Source organism: Tachysurus vachellii, chromosome 8 (genome assembly GCF_030014155.1).
Source record: "Tachysurus vachellii isolate PV-2020 chromosome 8, HZAU_Pvac_v1, whole genome shotgun sequence".
Taxonomy (NCBI): domain Eukaryota; kingdom Metazoa; phylum Chordata; class Actinopteri; order Siluriformes; family Bagridae; genus Tachysurus; species Tachysurus vachellii.
This window is the reverse complement of record NC_083467.1, coordinates 22515603-22536212: the sequence shown is the minus strand read 5'-3', so window position 1 is coordinate 22536212 and position 20610 is coordinate 22515603. Positions and strand designations below refer to the sequence as shown.

General features: G+C 35.0%; 2 protein-coding genes across 6 annotated transcripts in view; one reads left to right on the top strand and one right to left on the bottom strand.

The window, feature by feature from the left end:
- The first annotated feature begins 2377 nt into the window (after positions 1-2377).
- On the top strand, positions 2378-7806 carry wdr4 (WD repeat domain 4). The gene is made up of 11 exons (XM_060877382.1): positions 2378-2490; positions 2796-2861; positions 3236-3382; positions 3464-3620; positions 4987-5099; positions 5283-5343; positions 5863-5967; positions 6193-6263; positions 6572-6758; positions 7184-7253; positions 7437-7806. Exons 1-11 carry the CDS (start codon positions 2408-2410, stop codon positions 7649-7651), a joined length of 1275 nt encoding a protein of 424 aa, XP_060733365.1. The 5' UTR covers positions 2378-2407; the 3' UTR covers positions 7652-7806.
- A 2865-nt stretch (positions 7807-10671) lies between these two features.
- The window catches only part of pde9aa (phosphodiesterase 9aa), a 32022-nt gene continuing 22083 nt past the window's right edge, over positions 10672-20610 (bottom strand). For 3 of the 5 annotated variants that reach the window (XM_060876946.1, XM_060876949.1, XM_060876950.1), the window contains 11 exons: positions 19448-19522; positions 17685-17771; positions 16434-16538; positions 14897-14979; positions 14586-14742; positions 12816-12929; positions 12284-12388; positions 11979-12107; positions 11779-11874; positions 11639-11690; positions 10672-10957 (listed from right to left, as the gene is read on the bottom strand). In XM_060876946.1, coding sequence (XP_060732929.1) covers positions 11640-11690; positions 11779-11874; positions 11979-12107; positions 12284-12388; positions 12816-12929; positions 14586-14742; positions 14897-14979; positions 16434-16538; positions 17685-17771; positions 19448-19522 — 1002 coding nt within the window. In that variant the 3' untranslated portion in view covers positions 10672-10957; position 11639. Of the gene's footprint in view, positions 10958-11638; positions 11691-11778; positions 11875-11978; positions 12108-12283; positions 12389-12815; positions 12930-14585; positions 14743-14896; positions 14980-16433; positions 16539-17684; positions 17772-19264; positions 19340-19447; positions 19523-20610 lie in introns of all 5 variants that reach the window. The other 2 variants (XM_060876945.1, XM_060876947.1) reach the window with 2 other exon arrangements.

Below are 20610 nucleotides of genomic sequence, written 5' to 3'. Positions count from 1 at the left end.
CACAGTCAGAGCCAATCCTGACCTCCCTGGGGCCCTAAGCAAAATTCATTTGCCACACATTCACACTTGACACCCCACTGCTCCCACTACAAACCTTTTCATGGCCAGATGGATAGTTTCGCTTCATATTGTCATCTACACAGTAAACATTAACACGCGCTGTAAAATAAGGCAGGGGGAGGAGGGGCCTTGCGTAATTTGGGGGGCCCTACACAACTTGTGTAGTGAGCTTATAGGGCCGATTGGCTCTGACCACAGTACATTAGTTTGCTTGTTTACTTTCATTTACTTACAGAAGAATCATATTTTCTTCCAACTACAGCACTGTTAAATGTGATTACTCTGATTACTAATGCAATGTAGTAGGTTAGAGTACATAGATATAATAATTAAGTTCACGTCTGTTACAATAGTGAAATTATTATTATATTTTGGGGCAGATATGAATGTGTTATTTGTTGTGGAAAGTTCAGGAATATTATTTGACGTTGTAATAATGTTTATAAATCTGAAATTATTTTACAGCTCAATGGATTCCTGGCTGCAAAAAGTTTGAGGGGTTCTTCCTTATACCTGGCAACCTGTGGGTCGTCGTAAAGGCAGCGTTGTTTTCTTCACTGCTCTTTCGACAAAACCACGCCCACCACTATAGTCCGCTGCAATCTGATTGGTCGGCGGTACATTACTTTATTTGTTTGCCGACAAAATAATTTTTCAGTTTTATATATATAAAAGTAAACAGAAGTATTTTATCCTACTGTGGCAGTGTTTAATCCTTTTCCCCTTTAACCAATCATTAGTATTACAATCAGTAGTATTAAATTCAGTAGTATTAAAATCTGTAGTATTAAGTTCAGTAGTATTAAATTCAGTAGTATTAAAATCAGTAGTATTAAAATCTGTAGTATTAAGTTCAGTACTATTAAAGTCAGTAGTATTAAATTCAGCAGTATTAAATTCAGTAGTATTAAAAATCACTAGTATTAAATTCAGTACTATTAAAATCAGTAGTATTAAATTCAGTAGTATTAAATCCAGTACTATTAAAATCAGTAGTATTAAAATCAGTAGTATTAAATTCAGTACTATTAAAATCAGTAGTATTACAATCAGTTGTATTAAATTCAGCAGTATTAAATTCAGTAGTATTAAAAATCACTAGTATTAAATTCAGTAGTATTAAAATCAGTAGTATTAAATTCAGTAGTATTAAATCCAGTACTATTAAAATCAGTAGTATTAAAATCAGTAGTATTAAATTCAGTAGTATTAAAATCAGTAGTATTAAATTCAGCAGTATTAAATTCAGTAGTATTAAAAATCACTAGTATTAAATTCAGTAGTATTAAAATCACTAGTATTAAATTCAGTAGTATTAAAATCAGTAGTATTAAATTCAGCAGTATTAAATTCAGTAGTATTAAAAATCACTAGTATTAAATTCAGTAGTATTAAAATCAGTAGTATTAAATTCAGTAGTATTAAATCCAGTACTATTAAAATCAGTAGTATTAAAATCAGTAGTATTAAGTTCAGTACTATTAAAATCAGTAGTATTAAATTCAGTAGTATTAAATCCAGTACTATTAAAATCAGTAGTATTAAAATCAGTAGTATTAAATTCAGTACTATTAAAATCAGTAGTATTACAATCAGTTGTATTAAATTCAGCAGTATTAAATTCAGTAGTATTAAAAATCACTAGTATTAAATTCAGTAGTATTAAAATCAGTAGTATTAAATTCAGTAGTATTAAATCCAGTATTATTAAAATCAGTAGTATTAAAATCAGTAGTATTAAATTCAGTAGTATTAAAATCAGTAGTATTAAATTCAGTAGTATTAAATCCAGTAGTATTAAAATCAGTAGTATTAAATTCAGTAGTATTAAATCCAGTACTATTAAAATCAGTAGTATTAAAATCAGTAGTATTAAATTCAGCAGTATTAAATTCAGTAGTATTAAAAATCACTAGTATTAAATTCAGTAGTATTAAAATCAGTAGTATTAAATTCAGTAGTATTAAATCCAGTACTATTAAAATCAGTAGTATTAAAATCAGTAGTATTAAATTCAGTAGTATTAAAATCAGTAGTATTAAAATCAGTAGTATTAAATTCAGTAGTATTAAAATCAGTAGTATTAAATTCAGTAGTATTAAAATCAGTAGTATTAAATTTAGTAGTATTAAAGTCTATTCTAAAAACATTTCTTATTGTTTATATTATTTGTATTTATATTCTGTTTATATGTTCCTCAGTGTGAGTTTATAAACACAAATATTAATATCAATGTATATTTGAGATCTGTATGTTTGCTGTAACGACCACGGACCAATCACAGCGTGTCAGGCCGGATGACGTATTAATAATGCGACCGGGTGTTCACACGTGAGTAGAAGCCATCATGGCTTCTGTGTGCTGTGCTGGAGAATGGCTGGTGATGAGCAGCTCGCATCATTTAATAGCTGTGAATATCAAAGAGAGCAGGTCTGAAGTTTACTGATGTATTTTTACACAGTGTGTAGAGTTTATGTGTTAGAGTAGAGTCTCAGTAGGAAGCCTAGTGAAAATTAAATGGATTTCATCTTCCTACTGACGATCATGACAGTTTTTACCAGTTGACAGACATTATAGCAGTTATTTGTTGTTTGTAATACCGTTTGTTTTATTCTACTTAAAACATATTTTCATCGGGATTTGATTAAGTAATCAGCTGATCACATGCTTCAGATCAGTGACTAAAACCATGATAAATATGGCATTTAAGAAATAAACCATTTCTTTTAATAAAGAGAGCCGTTCGTGTTTGACTGCACCAAAGCAGAGCAGAAACCAGTGGAAGCTGAAACTGATAAAAGGTAAACTACCTCTGCTTGTGTTTCTAATATGATTTTGATTATTGGGGTGCCAATACTTTTGTGCTCTGCTGTAAATCAACAAAATGAAACAATTTAGTAATGACTGACTAAATAAGGTAATTTTCAAAAAGTTTCTTTTTCATGGTCTAGAAAACATCTCTGTTTATTTTGTTCCTGCAAATGAACAGCAATGTTACATGACATGATGGATATTGTATCTGTAAATATCACAAGCTTTATCATCTACTTTGCATTGAATTAAATCCTTGCCTTCCTTTTTTTTTTATAGAAGATTGTATAAATCAGCACACAGAACCTGAACTGATATCTCTGAATAGAGCCAGTGTTCATGTTTAGTGCTTCACGCTTTACAGTGATGGAGGAGGAACTCAGGAGAAAGGGACTGACCAGATTCTCACACTCGGTTTGTCACCATCAGGACGTTATGCTGCTCTGACCGATGACAAAAAAAGACTGATTCTATTTCGCACCCAACCATCATGGCAGTGCATCAGCACAAGGTATCTGTAGCTGTTTTGTATCCAAGTTGTAGTTTCAGAGGAATTGGTTGAAGAGTGAATACTGATGTTTCTGCTCTTCAGGTGGGTAGTGCGCAGGTGCACTTCTCTGGTGTTCAGTCAGGCTGAGGATGAGCTGTTTGTGGCAGATAAATCTGGAGATGTTTATTCATTCTCTCTTTTGGAGCCACAAAAACCTGGTGAGCTGAAGCTGGGACATCTCTCAATGCTTCTAGGCCTTGTAAGTGTTTTATTTCTTTTCTTAAGGCTTTTTTTATTACAGTTTATTAGAACAGATATTCATTCTCTTAAGATCTGCGTTTTTTCATTTGGGATCTAATATGATTTAGTTTGATTTAAAGCATGATCAGATAGTGATTTATTTATTTTTACTTGATATGATTATAGATTTGGTAGCTCTTATACTTCAGTTAAATTCTCAGCTTAGAGAAACGTTTTCTTATAGTATTAATTTTCTATTTACTAAACTATAAAATTGATATTATATAATTAACATTATAAATTACGTTTAAGATTTTGGAAGGAGTCTCCAGTGACACTTTGTAATAATCAGAGGTAACATTAAGTTTTCCAAAATGGGAAAGTCTTCAGGACCGATGGCTTTTTGTTTTGTTTCTTGGAAAGTTGAATTAAAAAAGTCCAAAAAAAAAAGAAGCTAGTGAGGAAGCGGCTTTACGGCTGCTATTCTGTACGTCTTGGCAGGAACTAGCATCTTTTCTGGTTAATATACAACATTATATGCAATTATACTCACCAGTGAATTACCGCAAGATTATATAGCTACGGATGAACGGAAAACATTCAGAATTGGGGTTGTATCCTATTTCTGCTATGTAACAGGCTGAATCACGGCACAGTATATTGATTATTGGGGCAGTGGTGGCTCAAGTGGTTAAGGCTCTGGGTTGTTGATTGGAAGATCAGGGTTCAAGCCCCACTGTTGGGCCCTTGAGCAAGGCCCTTAACCCTTTCTGCTCCAGTGGTGCTGTATCATAGCTGACACTGTGCTCTGACCACAATCTCCAAAGGGATATGTGGAGAAAAGAATTGTACTGTGCTGTAATGTATATGTGGCGATAATAAAGGCTTCTATGCCCCCAATCTTATTATTTTTATTTTTTTTTTACCCCAATCTTATTCATGATAATTTTTTTTTTAGTATCACACCCAGATTGTATAATTTATAGATAGATATATAGCATGTTGTCTGTGTGATGTTAGTGTATTTTGAAAGATGATTGTTAAAAAAGTCTTTATAATTTGTACATACAAATTGCCTATATTGTACATGTATATTTCAACTGCACATTTCACACCTGTAAATGTGTACATACAATTTCGTCTATACTGTAAATGTCATTCTGTTACACTGTGGAGCTTCTGTCACTAAAACAAATTCCTCGCATGTGAAAACATGCCTGGCAATAAAGCTGATTCTGATTCTGATAACAACAACACTGGCACTAGAAACGAAATTTGATTGAATTAATATCCGACAGTCTATTGATGTAAAAATTGATTGTAGTAGATCTACGATTATCTTGTGTGTTAATCGCTGTAATATCCTACGTTTTTTCCCCCCCCAGACTCTGTCTCCAGATGATAAGTACATCATCACAGCAGACAGAGATGAGAAGATCAGAGTGAGCCTTTGTAAATCTCCGTACAACATTCAGGCCTTCTGCTTGGGACATACAGAGTAAGCACAGAGTTTTACTTCAATGTAGATAATATTAATCATATCACATTTCATTAGAATACCACTCACTACTCAGATATTATTGTTTAAAGACATTTAGGGGGAAAATCACTAATAAATGCTCTATTTATTTAACTATTTTTAACAAATTCACTTCTGTTCTTGTCTGTTTTTCTCTTGCAGGTTTGTTAGTGCCCTGTGTGTTCCAGCTGGACATCCTGAATGGCTCCTTTCAGGCTCAGGGGTAGGAATCATGTATTTGTTTAAATAAATGTTTGAGGCAATGTTACTGCAAATTAAACCACCGTCTTATTTTCATATTAAGAAACTCTATTTTCTAGAAATTAAGCCACAATCAATGTAAAAATTGCCACCTAACATCTTCAGGGTCTCCAGTTCGATCCTGAGCTCAGGTGCCCCTTAGTGTAGGCTCTGAATTCACTGCCACCCTGACCAGAATAAAGCCATCAAAGATGAATAATGAATGAATAAACAATGTAAAATGGCCATTTTGACCTGAACTGAACATCAAGGCTAAAGTTCTACAAAACTGATATAACTGCATATTTGATCTCATTCATACAACCAAGCAGTTGAGGTTTAAAGATCTTGCTCAAGGTTGCTGGGATTTGAGCTCATAATCTTCTGATCAGAAGTTCAGTGCTACAGCCAAACAATACAAAAAAGCAAATGATTCGAGAAAATCTTCTACCAAACATCTATATTTTTCAACTGAATCTTTTTGTTTGTTTTGTACTGGCAGGACAGTACAGTGAAACTTTGGCATTATGAGTCTGGACGGAACTTGCAGAGTATCGACCTGAGACAGCATGGCTTTTTAAATAGCTCTGATACGGACACGGAAAAGGTAAATAATACATTTCCTAATGACTCCGTTGTTGATAAAGGTGATCAATTGTAGCATTACCAACTGTACATGGAGCTTGGACCTCGACTTGAATATGAATTTTGAGTATTAATATTATCACATGGTCTTCTTATTTCTCCAGAATTTTACGCATGTACAAAATCATATTTATCATGTAAAACAAAATGATGTTCGTATATGACTCGTTCCTCTTGTGATCTTTAGCCGGAGAGGTTTGCAGTGAGTCGGATCATCAGCTCGCCGAGCGGACGTCATGTTGCCGTGCAGTGTGAGAGGTGTGTATTGCTTTACTTTTGACTGTCCAGTGCAGAACATACAGTATAAGTGTCTCATGGCTCTGTTAAACTAAATGTGTTTACAACTATATATAGAAGACTGTCAAAATCTAATAAAATAAGCCAATCAGTTCTTGGCAAAAGAATCATTTCTCAGGAGTAATCTGATTATGGGGAAAACTCTGGGTCTGCGTTACTCAGTAATCAGATTATGAGTATTAATATATACTTAATATATTAGTATATGTGAAAATCAGATTAACCTGATTTGATGTGGGGATTTTTTTTTTGTCTTCGTTTCATTAAAGGTTTCCCTCCATTCAGCTGTTTGCAGTAGACGAAGGAGCAGATGGACGTTTGACTCCGACTGAAACACTCGCTCTGCCTCAGCATCCCTGGGATATGACCTTTGACCCTCAGGGACGACTTTGGGTCTTGCTGGAGAACAAGGACACAAATGTACTATTGTACACACACAAGGAGAAGCATTGGCAGGTATGTATAAAGCATACACACGTGTATGTATTAGTATATATACACACACGGAAACCCTGAGAAAACAGTAAACTAGTTTTTCACTCATGGAAAAATACAATGTTTGGTGTTTATTCTTCCGATATTAATGGAAATGTACAGTAAGTCACGATGAAAAAATAGGACATTTCTGATTATTAGGTGGTTGTTCCAAATATCTGAATTATTATTGTTATTTTTTTAATAATTAACAAGCATTTGACATTTTGATATCTATGGTGATGGTTTTTCTGTGAACAGCTGCCATGTAGAATATGTACTTTGAGTAATTTTCCTCAAAACGGTGGAGAACCTGAAATATGAAACATGAATTTTTTGAAGTTGACTTGGTTACAGCATGCTTTTGTGTGTGCGTTCCCATGTGTGTGTGTGCGCGTGTGTTACAGAGTGAGTCAGAATGCCCTGATTTGCAGAGAGTGTCAGAAACGCTACACACCCAGTGGGAGCTTTTTAAAGGTGAGGTGCATCATCATAACAGTGCTTTACATCAAGATTCCATTAAAGGAACTTTCAGCTATTTCACACTATTTCAGCACAACCCAACTTATCTGTTCTTTGAATTTCAGTTTATTTTATTTTCGATAGTAATTTTTATATTCTATTCTCTTGCTTCTCTTTTTTCCCTTTTTTCCTTCTCAGCCTCTGTCGGTGCGGAGAGTCAGTTCCTTCACCTCTACAAGGTGAACTTCGACAACATGGCATCGTACTTACAGAAGAAAAAGGAGCGACTGCAGCACCAGAATCAGCAGGGAGGAAAGAAGAGAGCAGCGCGGCAGTCGAACGGGGCAACGAAGAAAAGCAAGACGGAGGAAGAAAGCGGAGCTGTCTCTCAGAAATGCAGCTCAGAGAGTTAGAACCTGGGAGAGATGCAGCCGATTTAGTTTTTTATTTGAAAATTGGTGTTTCCGTGGACATTCCTCTCCATTCACATTTCATCCTGTGTTTCACGTTATATACATATTATTATATTTTTGGAAATGCACAAAGATTGAAAATTAATTTTAAAATAAATGCTTTTTTTGTTTCCTGTACTGTGTGCAAAAGAATATTTTGGGCCTGAAACTGTGAATTTTTAAAATGTATATAGTTCAATTACATTTGTTGTTTAATTTTTAAATTAAATACATTTACATTTAAATAACTTAAACATTATTTTAATTTAGATTTATCCCTTATGATCAAGCCCAGCGTTGGTGGTGTTGAGAGAAAAACTCCCAGAGATGATCTCAGAAGAATCCTCGAGAGGAACCAGACTCAAAAGGGAACACATCCTTATCAGTGTGACACCAGCAATTGTGGATATAAATCATTTCCTGTCTATAACTGTACACTATATAGTCGAAGTGCAATTGTGTAACCAGGAGCTTTTGAGTAACAGCATAATTTCTGATTTTATTATAGTTTTAACATTGATTCCTTCTTGCCAAAGACATCAGATGTTCAATGATGGAGACCTGAGAGCAAAAAAAACCCAGCAGATTCAAGCCACCAGCATGGTCCCTAAGTGGTTCTATCCACAGCAGTCCCATATATATTCAGGCTGGCCATGTGGTCCTTCCTTTCTCAGCAGCAGTAAGCCAGCAAGTGATGAGACTCCAACCAAAAGTAGGGCTTCAGGCAGTCTGGAGTCCAGAGGGTGGTCAGGAAAAATGGTATCTCAGGATCTTCTCACTGACGACTGGATGCCCTTCCTAACGCAACCCTATTTATCCGAGCTTGGGACCGGCACAGTTGTCACTGGCTTGCAACCCCTGTGACTAGCTTAATGGTATCTCACTTATAATTACGGAAATTCATTGAGTTTTATGTACTGCCTTTTTAGTTGAATATCTTGTAGTCATAGTCAAAACCAAGTGTTATAGGTTTGTTCCAGCAGGTGGCGCTAGTGGAAAGGTTCCTTGTCTTGAACAGTCAAGTTCATCTCCACTATAACACGTAACTGTTTTTTTCTTCCTCTAGTTTATGGTGGCAGCATTCTGAACAAGCTGACTACATACCTGTTATAAAACACCAGAAGAGCTGGATGACATAACCATATTTTCATTGTTGCGCCTACACGTTTGATTAAAACATTCACTTCACACTCAGCACTTGTGTAATTTCAGTATGGAGTGACATTACACAACAAACCTGTCCTGATAGCTACTATCCTGACATCATTGCTATCATTTTTAACACTGATTCACTGGTTATTTAACATTTCTACAAAATTCTTCTGAAGTATTACAGATTTTTAATTGTTGGAAGAGACTGAAGCAGGATTACGGTTGTTGAGACCCTCGATATTGGATTGATCTCAGTTTTTTGCCCATTTTATCTCAATTTAGATCAATTCATGACCATCATTATTCAACAAAGTATAATTACTGTAAAGATGATAATGTATATAAATAGTAAAAAAAAAAAAAAAAAACTCTACATATTTCTTAAATTATATAAATAGTTTTTTGCTCCTGTTGCAAACATCTATAGTTTAGCTGTGGCATTTAAGATTTTGACACCTTTGCTCTGTTGGTACAAGAGACCGGAAATCTACACTTTTCTCTTTTCCCAGATAAAGCAGCAGTAGAGACCAAATGCAAATCAAATTCAGCCATCAGGAAAGCCAATTCACTGAAGGGGAAAGGACATGCTCCTTAGCTCCTGAAAGTACTTTCACTACCAGATGACTTGAGCTTGATGAACCTTTGACCTTTGAATTTGCAAGCCTTATTTTCACCAACTGAGCAAACAGAAAAAAGAAGGAAGGATTGTGGTGTCTTTAATTGTTAAAAAAGTAAACGCTGTTTATTGAGGACACTGGACTTCTTGTTAGAGTTGTTTGGTGCACTAGCTATTTATCTAGTCCACTAATATAGCTATCTAACTAGTTATATAGTCCACCCCACCAATACAGCCATCTAACTAGCTATATAGTCCACCAATATAGATATCTAACTAGTTAGCTAGTCCACCAATATAGTTATCTAACTAGTTTTCTAGTCCACCAATATATCTATGTAACTAGCTTCCTAGTCCACCAATATAGCTTTCTAACCCATCAGTATAGCTATCTAACTAGTTTCCTAGTCCACCAATATAGCTTTCTAACCCATCAGTATAGCTATCTAACTAGTTTACTAGTCCACCAATATAGCTATGTAACTAGCTACATAGTCCACCAATATATCTATCTAACTAGCTATCTAACTAGCCATTCTGCCCATCTATTTATCTAGCCCACCAATATAGCTATCTAACTAGCGATATAGTCCACCAATATAGCTATCTAACTACATATATAGTCTACCAATAGTTATTTAACTAGCTAGCTAGTCAACCAATATAGTTATTTAACTAGCTATATAGTCCACCAATATAGCTATCTAAAACACCAATATAGCTATTTAACTAGTTACCTTGTCCACCAATATAGCTATCTAACTACTTAGTCCACCAATATAGCTATCTAACTAGTTACCTAGTCCACCAATATAGCTATCTAACTAGTTACCTAGTCCACCACTATAGCTATCTAACACCCCAATATAGCTATTTAACTAGCTATGTAACTCACCAATACAGCTATTTGACCTACCAATATAGCTTTCTAACTAGCAATCCTGTCGAATAATATGTTTAGTTTAGTTTTTTAATCTTTTTTCTCTCTCTCATCTTGCTAGGCTTCTTAAGTGTTTGCAGCTCTAATGTAGTACTGCCATCCACTGCTTCTTCATGGCAGCAATGTTGATGTCCTTGTCTATAATACAGTTTAGATTTGTAAACTATTATTTTCGATTAACACACTAGTAAACCACGTTAGAAATAAAGAAATACCAGTGCATAACAACAGTCACACTAAGTTTACACTAAAGTATCATACAACAAAAAATAATTATATTTAAAACATTTTATTTTTGTAATAAAGGACAAAAGTGACTAAAAATCTGTACAACCCAAATAATATATCTTATATATATATAAAACCAAATAAAAACAAGGCAAATAGAGAATATTATCTATGGAATAATGTCAGGTGTCTTGTGTGTGCACTGATCACGATTCACAGTCCCTGAAAGAGGCTTTGGATTGTCTGGGAAGTTTTCCAGCATGTCACGTCACTCTACATTCATCAGCTTTCCAAACTACAGGATCCAGATTCAGGATCAGGATTCTTCTGACTAAAATATACAAACACACACACACACACGCACAAAATCAATGATAGGAATGCAAAGTGAGTTTTTTCCCCTATAAAAGCACACACCAAACTATTTTACACCTTTTATACATATAACAGGAGTTTGCCAAAGATTTTCATTTATTAATTTTACAAAACTACAAACTAAATTTTTTAAATTTCTGTGGAACAAATTTTATGTCCTTTATCTTCTTGATATATTGTGTTCAAACTCAACTGGCCGATTTCCTATTCCTTTCTTGATAATTGTTGTTTTCAGTTCAGAGCTGGAGACCAGGAAGCTTCCTTGCTTTTTGCTTCATTGGAGGCATTCTTTTTTTTTTTTTTAACTTTTATTTCTTCCTTTTTTAAAATTTTGCCTAATTTCCTATCATTTATTAGGTTCAGTGTAAATGTTTTTCTCCATTTTCCCCAAGTGCATTTCTGATATTTTCAGTAAAAGTTTTTAAAAAATATATTTTATCAATAAAATTCTAAAGTAAATATTATAGGCAGGAAACCAGGAAGGATGCAAACTTTTGACTGAGCTGTATATACAACTGCTTAAACAGAAAGACCTTTCAGAATAAATCAAATTGTCTAAATCTCTGAACTACATGACGATTACCTGAGATTTCTATGTCATTCGTGCTGTTTATGAGCTGTAAAGTTTAACATTTACCTCATTTCTTTTTCCCTCCCATGGTGAGGTTCTCACTCTTTTTTTTCTGGACCTGTAAGGAAAGAATGAAGATGAGCTACATGTATCAGACTGAGAGAAAACAGATTTATTGAGCAAAATATGATTTCTGAATGCCAGACCTCATTCATGGCATCATCAATCTGTTTGAGCTCTTCGTATCTGTCTCGTGATTCTCTGAGTGGCTGAACCATCACCTCCTCTATCTGAGGAAACAGCTGGAACACACAGATGAAAAAAGCAGCATTATGTACGTGACCAGAAAAATCAATGGTTATTTTTAATAATCTCGTCAAAAACATCACACTGATCATCATCTCACCTTCATCACTGTCTCGAACATGGGAATGAGGACAAACTTAATGAAGCCGATCTGAGCTGTGGGCTTAGTGACCTTTTCTCTATCCATGAAGGGAGCGACAGGTAAGCCTTCTGACTTCTCCCTGTCGCTCTGCATTTGGACAAGAAAAGAGAAAGAGGAAAGATGATCAACAAGCTTTCTGAATAATTAATAAGTAATAGACAGAAGAATAATACACACTAAGAAAACTAAAAATAAATAGACAAATAAAAAGCTAAAGCAACTTAATCATTAGAGGACTCGTTTTTTTTTTCCAGTTCCATCACCTGCATGAAGTACTCCTCAAGCAGACAGTCCACCCAGGGCTCGGCCACCTCCATCGGCCGAACCTCGTTGGAGATGTCGCAGCACTTAATCAGCACCATCTTCAACTAACAGACACAGAAACAATTGCAGTCAGGAACCAGCTTGGACTTCATTCATTCGTTCATCTTTAGTGTGCACTTTATGGGCAGAGGTGCCTCAAGCAGTTAAAGCTCTGGGTTGTTGATCGGAGTTCAAGCCCCAACACTGCCAAGCTGCCACTGTTGGGCTCCAGGGGCACTGTATTATGGCTGAGCCTGTACTCTGATCCCAACTTCCAAAGTAATCCAAAGCATTTCACTGCTGTAATGCATATGTGACAAATAAAGGTTTCTGTTCTATTCTATTTATCATGCTCTGGATGGCTATAGATCCAAAGTCAGTACCCAGAACCCTGGATGTAACACCAGTCCATTGGAGGGCACTATGTGCGCCCATAAACATCTGTGCTATTAATAAATGCTCTCAACGAAAAGGTTTATATTCAGTACTCACACAGGTGACATGTTCCTCATTGGTGAAGTCAAAGTTCTCCACCTTCTGTTTGAAGGAGTCGAGAATCTCGCCATGACGAGCCATGTCTGTAGCTAGTATCAGAGTGATGGTGCCCTGGTAAAGAAAGTAAAAGGTACAAAATTATTAAATTGAGTAGTTTTAAACTCTGAAAGCCACAAAGCAGCAAGCAAACATTAATTTCTCACATACAGCAGTGCAAAATGTTCCACAGCATTAGGACAAAATAAAAAAGTACAATGTATTTTAACTAATACAAGATTAGATTAGACAGTTTAAGGAGAAAATGTCCAATTTTAACAGTGCTATACAAATGAAACTGAATTGAATCGGAAAGTTGCAGTTAATATTTGGGATAAAATATTAAGTAGTGGTATATTTCTTCTTTGAAAATGAATGACATGATTAGCATTTCACTACATGTTGTACTTTGTATGTATGTGTACGTGACAAATAAATTTGATTTGATTTGATTAATTCTCAAACATTTCTATAGCCATAGACACATTTATGTATATATATATATATATATATATATATATATATATATATATATATATATATATATATATATATAATATATATAATATACGTTATTATTAACATATATATATATATACACATTAAAAAAAAACAGGTACAGATTAATTTTATAAACATAATGTAAATATGCTCTACACTAATTCCTCTTCACTGCTTCTCTTTTTCTACACATCCCGAGGCATCTAAAGCCCCATTTTCTCCATTTGCAGCTCCATTTGCTCCATTTGAGACCAAACTTGTGAGGATCCTGAGGTATCTAGAGATGTACCAGCTTCAGTTCAGATTCTGCTTCAGGAAGTATTCGGACATTCTAAGAGAAGATGCCAACTACATGTGGTCTTTGAGGACAACAACCTCCTCATCAATACACAACTGTTGGACTGTATATTTATAATCAGACCCTACAGTGCCAAATGAGGATGAGGTTCACTTTTGAGTCTGGTTCTTCTGAAGGTTTCTTCCTCTTCTATCTAGGGGAGTTTTTCCTCATAACAGTCACCTCAGTCACCTCAGACTTGGTCATTGGGGATAAATACAAACACATTTAAATTTAAGTCTAATATTCTTCTTTGATCTTTAATATTATCGTATAATATTAACATTTTGTATTATGTTTCTTATGCTCTGTAAAGCTGCTTTGAGACAATGTCCATTGGTAAAAGTGCTTTACAAGAAATTTTAATTGAATTGAATTGAATTAAATTTGTACAATAACAATGTGGTGTTTATTATGGCCACATTAGAGAACATTTTATTCCTGGACTTTTGAATGACAGAACATAATAGATGCAAATTTTTTTATTTATCTTGTTTAGGATCACATTAAATCCATCCGATTCAGGTGAAAACATGCTATTAGTTACCAATGATAGGATGAAATGATCTGTGTCATTGCTCTCATTTGATTCCTACCTGTGTTTAGTTCACACAGCTGCCATACAAAAATGTCAGAAAAAATGTTTTCCTTTTTCTGTGTTTAATTACTCTATTAAACTATACTGTAGTGATGCTACTGATGAAACAGTAAAACACTTTTTCTTGAAAGAAAAAAAACAAGCTGATCGTAAGAGACAATCCTGAAGCATCATCTGAATAAACACAATCATCACCTGTAGTGCATATATCTACTTACACCTACAGTAAACAGCCTGATCCACAGTCACGCACTTTATCATTTATTTTTATTTGAATTAACATCTTAATACACACCTGACGGATCTGTTTAAAGGCTTCGGCATCGAAGTTGGAGAAGATGTTACAGTCTGGCTGGGAGAAGATCTGAAAGGCTACGGCACAGTGGTGGTTTTCCAGAGGAGAAATATCATTATACCTCACTGCCAGTTCTGTCCTTGCATTTATCTGATACCTGAAAACATGAGAGAGAGAGACAGACAGAGAGAGAGAGAGAGAGAGAGAGAGAGAGGGAGAGAGTGAGAGGATTGCAGTGACTCTAGTATATAACAAACAATATAGAATAATAATATTTATAATAATGCACATGTTTATTGGGATTATCTTACGTGTTGTTGTATCCGGGATGATCTAAATCATGACACACAGCCGCAGTCATGAGGATCAGAACATCTACCTGTGTAAACTTTTCCTGTAAAACACACATGGCTTACTGTGAGATTACTAATATTCCGGTCCCCATTTTATCACTATCACCCTACATCCTACCCCTGAAAAGGACAAACCGTTATATATCAAAATACATCGTACTCCACTCATTTTTATCTTCCTTTAAACTGCATCTAAACTGGCATATCACTTTAAAAAGTATAACAATGGTTAACATTGATGTGGTATAAAAACATTTCCTATTATAAATAATCAGTTCTGGGGTACTAAGAGTAAATCCATTTCACACCTTCTTGTTGTAAACATGCAATTTAATTAAGTTAGCCTTCAGTTAACACAACCAGACTTCCATTCCTCTTATAAATACACACCTTTCTCAGTTGGTTCACTAAATAAATAGTATAACATCCTAGAATTTCTAGGGTTAAAAGAATGTGTGTGTGTGTGTGTGTGTGTGTGGGTGGGTGTGTACAGTATGTACTGTATGCATGTACTGTATGTATGTATGTATGTAAGTGTGTGTATGTATATGTGTGTGTATGTATGTGTGTGTGTATGTGAGTGTGTGTGTGTGTGTGTGTATGTGTGTGTGTATGTATGTGTGTGCGTGTGTGTATATGTATGTGTGTGTGTGTGTGTGTGTGTGTGTGTGTGTGTGTGTGTGTGTGTGTGTGCGCATGTGTATTTAAATTTTCCCCAGCTCTTCTGAACAGGAGGAAGCAATTTTCTGTCCAGTGGTTGCACTCATTATAGACTGGATTATTAAGAAGAAACCCTCTAAATAGATGTCCATGGCAACTGAAGCCCAAAAGAGGAAAATGAGAGCATCTCTAAATAGGCAGAATCTTTTTTTACCTTTTCATATACCCTCTCTGCACTCCTCCCCTCTCCGCCGTACACTTCCATTCCTCTCACACTCCGCCTTTCATTTCCTTTCATTACTACTTAGCATAAATTATATATCCTTTTAAAGGTATTTAGGTTAGTTTACCCTTGTACTTTCATGTACATCTCCGCATTTCTATAAATAGTCAGGTGTTGTTTTAGACTGTATGTATCATATATCATATCGGTAAACTTTTTCCTGTAATAATCAGCAAACTTAAATTATTTAAATGAATGGTTTCTAATTTTACTCAAGATGAACATCAATATAAAACAGCTTAAGGGCTTATGCTTATGCTTATGCAAATGGAAAACTAAAAATATATTTGCTCCAATTAAAAAAAAAAATCAACTTACTGATTATAAAACATTCAAAAACTTTCGATTTGCTAACCGCAAGTGTATTATATTCAAAGTTGAATCTTAAATGTACAATATGTTATCAATTCTGTTAAATCTTTTTGTTATAAATGAAATTAATTTGTCTTCTCCATGTTTTTCCTAATGGGATACAAAATTTTGTCACTGGAGGATAAACCTTCTGTGACTGTATGTAGGATTAGAGGATGCGGATTATAAAAAGTGTATTACCTGTAGGTTGCAGAGGTAGATCATGCTGTACATCATCTGTGTGACACAGAAGCAGTGGCGGAAGTTGTGGAATGGGTTGTTCCTGTAGTTGTCATGAATACAGAGCTATAAAACCAAAAAGAGAAAAAAAAAGTTTTTGCAGTAATTTTGCATTAAAACGTCAGGCTTATTAGCAGTCAAACAGCCAGGTGCATGACTAGATTTGACACTTTAGACTTCCTTGATTGGTTTACATAATCTGTTCAACGTTTACCACATGTACCATGTACAGGTACAATGTACAAATTACTGTATCACTGCACAATGCTAATATCACACTGTATTACACTCTATAAAACATGTCACAGGTCTTTCATCTGGACCACACTGTATATAATATTCTTTATACATATATTTCATTACATTTCCACCTTAGCATTTATTTATTCATTCCTTCTTTCTGGTCAGGGCTTCAGTACCTATCATGTGAAGGTGACAATACAGCCACTTCATTAGGAACCCCTGTACACCTGCTTGTTCATACAATTATCTAATCAGCCAATCATATAGCATCAGCACAATGCTGAAACTCATGGTCAAGCGATTTAGGTCAAAGAGCTCAGAGGAGATCTGTCTGAATGGTCTGAGCTAACATGAAAAATAAGGAAAAATCAAATAAGCACTCTTTACAACCATAGGGAGCAGAAAAGTATATATTCTTTAACCTTTAACCGTTTTGAGGAGCATGCATGTGCATAAATAAGCAGATGAACAGGAGCTTCTAATAAAGTAGACAGTGGATGTACTGTATATTTGCACATTCGCTCGTACTCGCAATTTGGAGTGTTTAAAATGTTAAAAATACTAATGATGCCTGCGTATTAACCATTTTACCTAGAGAGCAGTGATAGCTGTGGTGACTGGTCAAATGTCATCTTTATGCTAGTTTAATCCCTCACCTTTTTCACCATATCTATAAATAGTCTGTTATTGTTTTAGTATGTTACAGTTTTCTGTATGTGTAACACAGCTGGCAAATATAATCCTGTTTCTCAAATAAATGTATCTATGCAATCAAATATATTTCAAAATACGCAAATATACACACACTATGTAAATAACTTCTGCAACAAAATGTTTGGTCTTAAGTTATGGCCTAATATTAGATCCCGATTTAATTTTTTTAAGAATTTTTTACATTTTTTAAAGAATTTTTTAAAGGTTTTCTAGAATTTCCATCAGTACATTGAGCAGTCCAAGAGCTTTCCTTACCAGCCATCTCTTCAGTGTAATCGGGTTGATGTTGAAGTCTCGGACCAAACCCAGATCATGATACATGTGCTCAAGACAACTGAGCATCTATAAAACACATAAAGCATTAGACTATCAGGTCATGTCATCTGTAAAAGCACCAATGTCACCTGAGGTAGAAATATACCGTTTGTAAGGAATATACTTTCTTACGTATATAGGTTACATTTTGGTTTAAAGTACTGACTAATTAAACCTTTTCTAGTCTACTCCTTTTTTTGATGGATCTTCGTAGTGTGGAGAACATCTTGATACAAAATGTTAAGACATAGATTATTAGGGCTGTAAAACAACACTGTTGATGAATTTTTGAAACTGCTGGGTCAGAAGATGTTGATTAATTTTCAGCATCTTTAAGACAAAATCTGGTTACAATTCAAATCACAAATTTATATTAAGGCACTCGACTGAATACACTGGAACTAACACAAAGGTTTCTACACTGATGACTAATGCATGGTGCATGTTACGGTTAACTTTTTAAAACTTTCTGCCATTTGACAAAGATGTAGATATTATTTTATAGATATTTTCTGTTTCTGTGAATTGCTTTGGACCATCTCTTTCTTGAGAGAGAGAGAGCTGACGTCAGAGAGCTGCAGGTGTCCTTGTCTGTGTACAGACCGAAGAAAAAGCACTGCGAAGGTCTTTTGATTTTGTAATCTTTAAAAGATGTGATTTTGCCAGTGCTAAAAATGTAAAAGTATCACCCCCATGTCCTCATTCCCATTACTAAGTTTTATACGGATAAAAAACTCACAACCCTAAATTTTTTTGTACCTAAGGACATATGAATGAAGGTCAAAATGAAGGTCATTTTGCTGGTGAGATCAAAAGGCATTTTCCAAATAACATTTTCAATGGAACTTGTCATAAGCAGAATTAGAGTAATAAATCATTTCCAGATATCCTTCTCAATCTAAATTATTTTACATTTAAGAATATGTCACTAACGATCAAGCCAGAGATGACGATAGTGAAGTGAGGAAAAACTCACTAAGACGATATAAAGAAGACACATCCTCATCTGAGTGACACCAGATGACAGAGAGTCTGATTATAAATCATTTCCCTTCTATAGATTTGCACTATATTGTCAAAAAGTGCTATTATGTAACCAGGAGCTTGGAGACTGTAGGCAATAAAAATGAAAACGTTATCGTCTGTGATGGAGGTTTGGGCAAAACTGTTTGTAGCAACTGTAGTCCAGAACCATCTTTATAGTTTCTAAGTGGTACTATTCACAATTATCTCATTTATCTTTAGGCTGTCTGTACGAGGCCATCTTCAGCAGCAGCGAGTGGATTTCAGAAGATGATGTGATTAAAAAATGCAGATTTAAAATCAAAGCACGATTCGAATAGACTTCTTAAATATTTTTTTTAATCGTTTCATAAAGAGCCCTGTGTATGGTATATTTTAAGCTAAAAGATGACCGTAAGTTCTTCTTTTGTGTGAAATAAAAAATTTAGCCTCTAATTTATTGATGAAGGTTTAAACATTAGGGAACAATAAATATTTAATGCCCTCCCTGGCCTCACCTCATTAGGTTCCCACTGCCACACATCGAAGATGGGCTGTCTCAAAGCGTCTATCGTCTCTTTGGACAGGTGATACTACACACATACCCATGTACAATCCAGACAAATACACAGGAGGGAAACGACAGCAAACAAGAAACGAGAGAGAAGAAAGGCAGGGAGAACAACGTTAGTGAATCTTACCTCATTGGATTCCCACAGCCAGACGTCGAAGGCGGGTTTTCTGAGGGCATCTATGGTCTGCTGCGAGAGCATGTACTGCAGGCAGACAGAGCTCCCAGTTAACCCTCTGCTCCTAACGCCTGGCTGGGGCCATCTCTACACACCTGATTCACACTTGCTACACATGCATCACGCTTATTACTGTGTTCTGGTCATGTCAGAATTACATCATCGTGTGAAGAGTCCATGCTGAAGATATAATTATCTCTTGGAAAGCTTCAAATTGTTACTGTTTGAGGTTTGAGGTCATTAACAAATGCTTTTAAAGATAAAGAATTTTTAAGTATAATGTCAGGAATTTGGTGCAGTAGTGCAACAGGAGTTTCACACTATCTCTGATTTCTTCCACCTCACAAAAGCATACTGATATATGGATTTTCTTTTCTGAAACGATACTAGGTGTGATTTAGTGTATGAATAATGTCCAGTGATGAACTGGTATCCCACCTAGTGTGTGTTTCCTGCCTGATTCACCATGACTCCATCTGATGTACTGTATATGCCACACAAAAATGGAAGCGCTTTAGGAGTTTCAAAGTTGTCACCTGATTGGTTGGATTCTACAGGATTACTGTGTCATGTATTTTAATGGTCTTCCTGGAAGAAGGAAGCCATTATATTTATAACGGTGACAATGTGTGATTATGAGGATCAGCTAAACGCTGGATTTTTCAAATGATTTTCCAAATGATGTGAAATTCACAGGATAGGCTAATTAATTTGACTGACTTTCTTAAATGTATGAACTATGGGTGCACACCGGTCTGTTTTTATTTTTATCTGACTTTTTATTGTCACGGCCCTAAAACATGACACTGAACAAAACTAACTGTGACTGGTTGCTTTATATGTCAGTCAGATGACCTTTTGGGCGGTCCCTGGCCAATAAAATGCTGGTATGGATTCCAGACCAGGATGAAGTGCTTACTGAAGATGAACAAATAATTAAATGTAAAAATGTGTCTGTTAAAACTGTTAATTTTCCTTATTTAATAAAAACTTAAATAAATTAAGGTGAATAAATTAATGAACTTCTTTATTGTCATTGTGTGTACACAGTGGTACAAAACAACAAAATTGGGTTAGCAGCTTTAACAATGAGTAATTAAATAGTAAGTAATAGA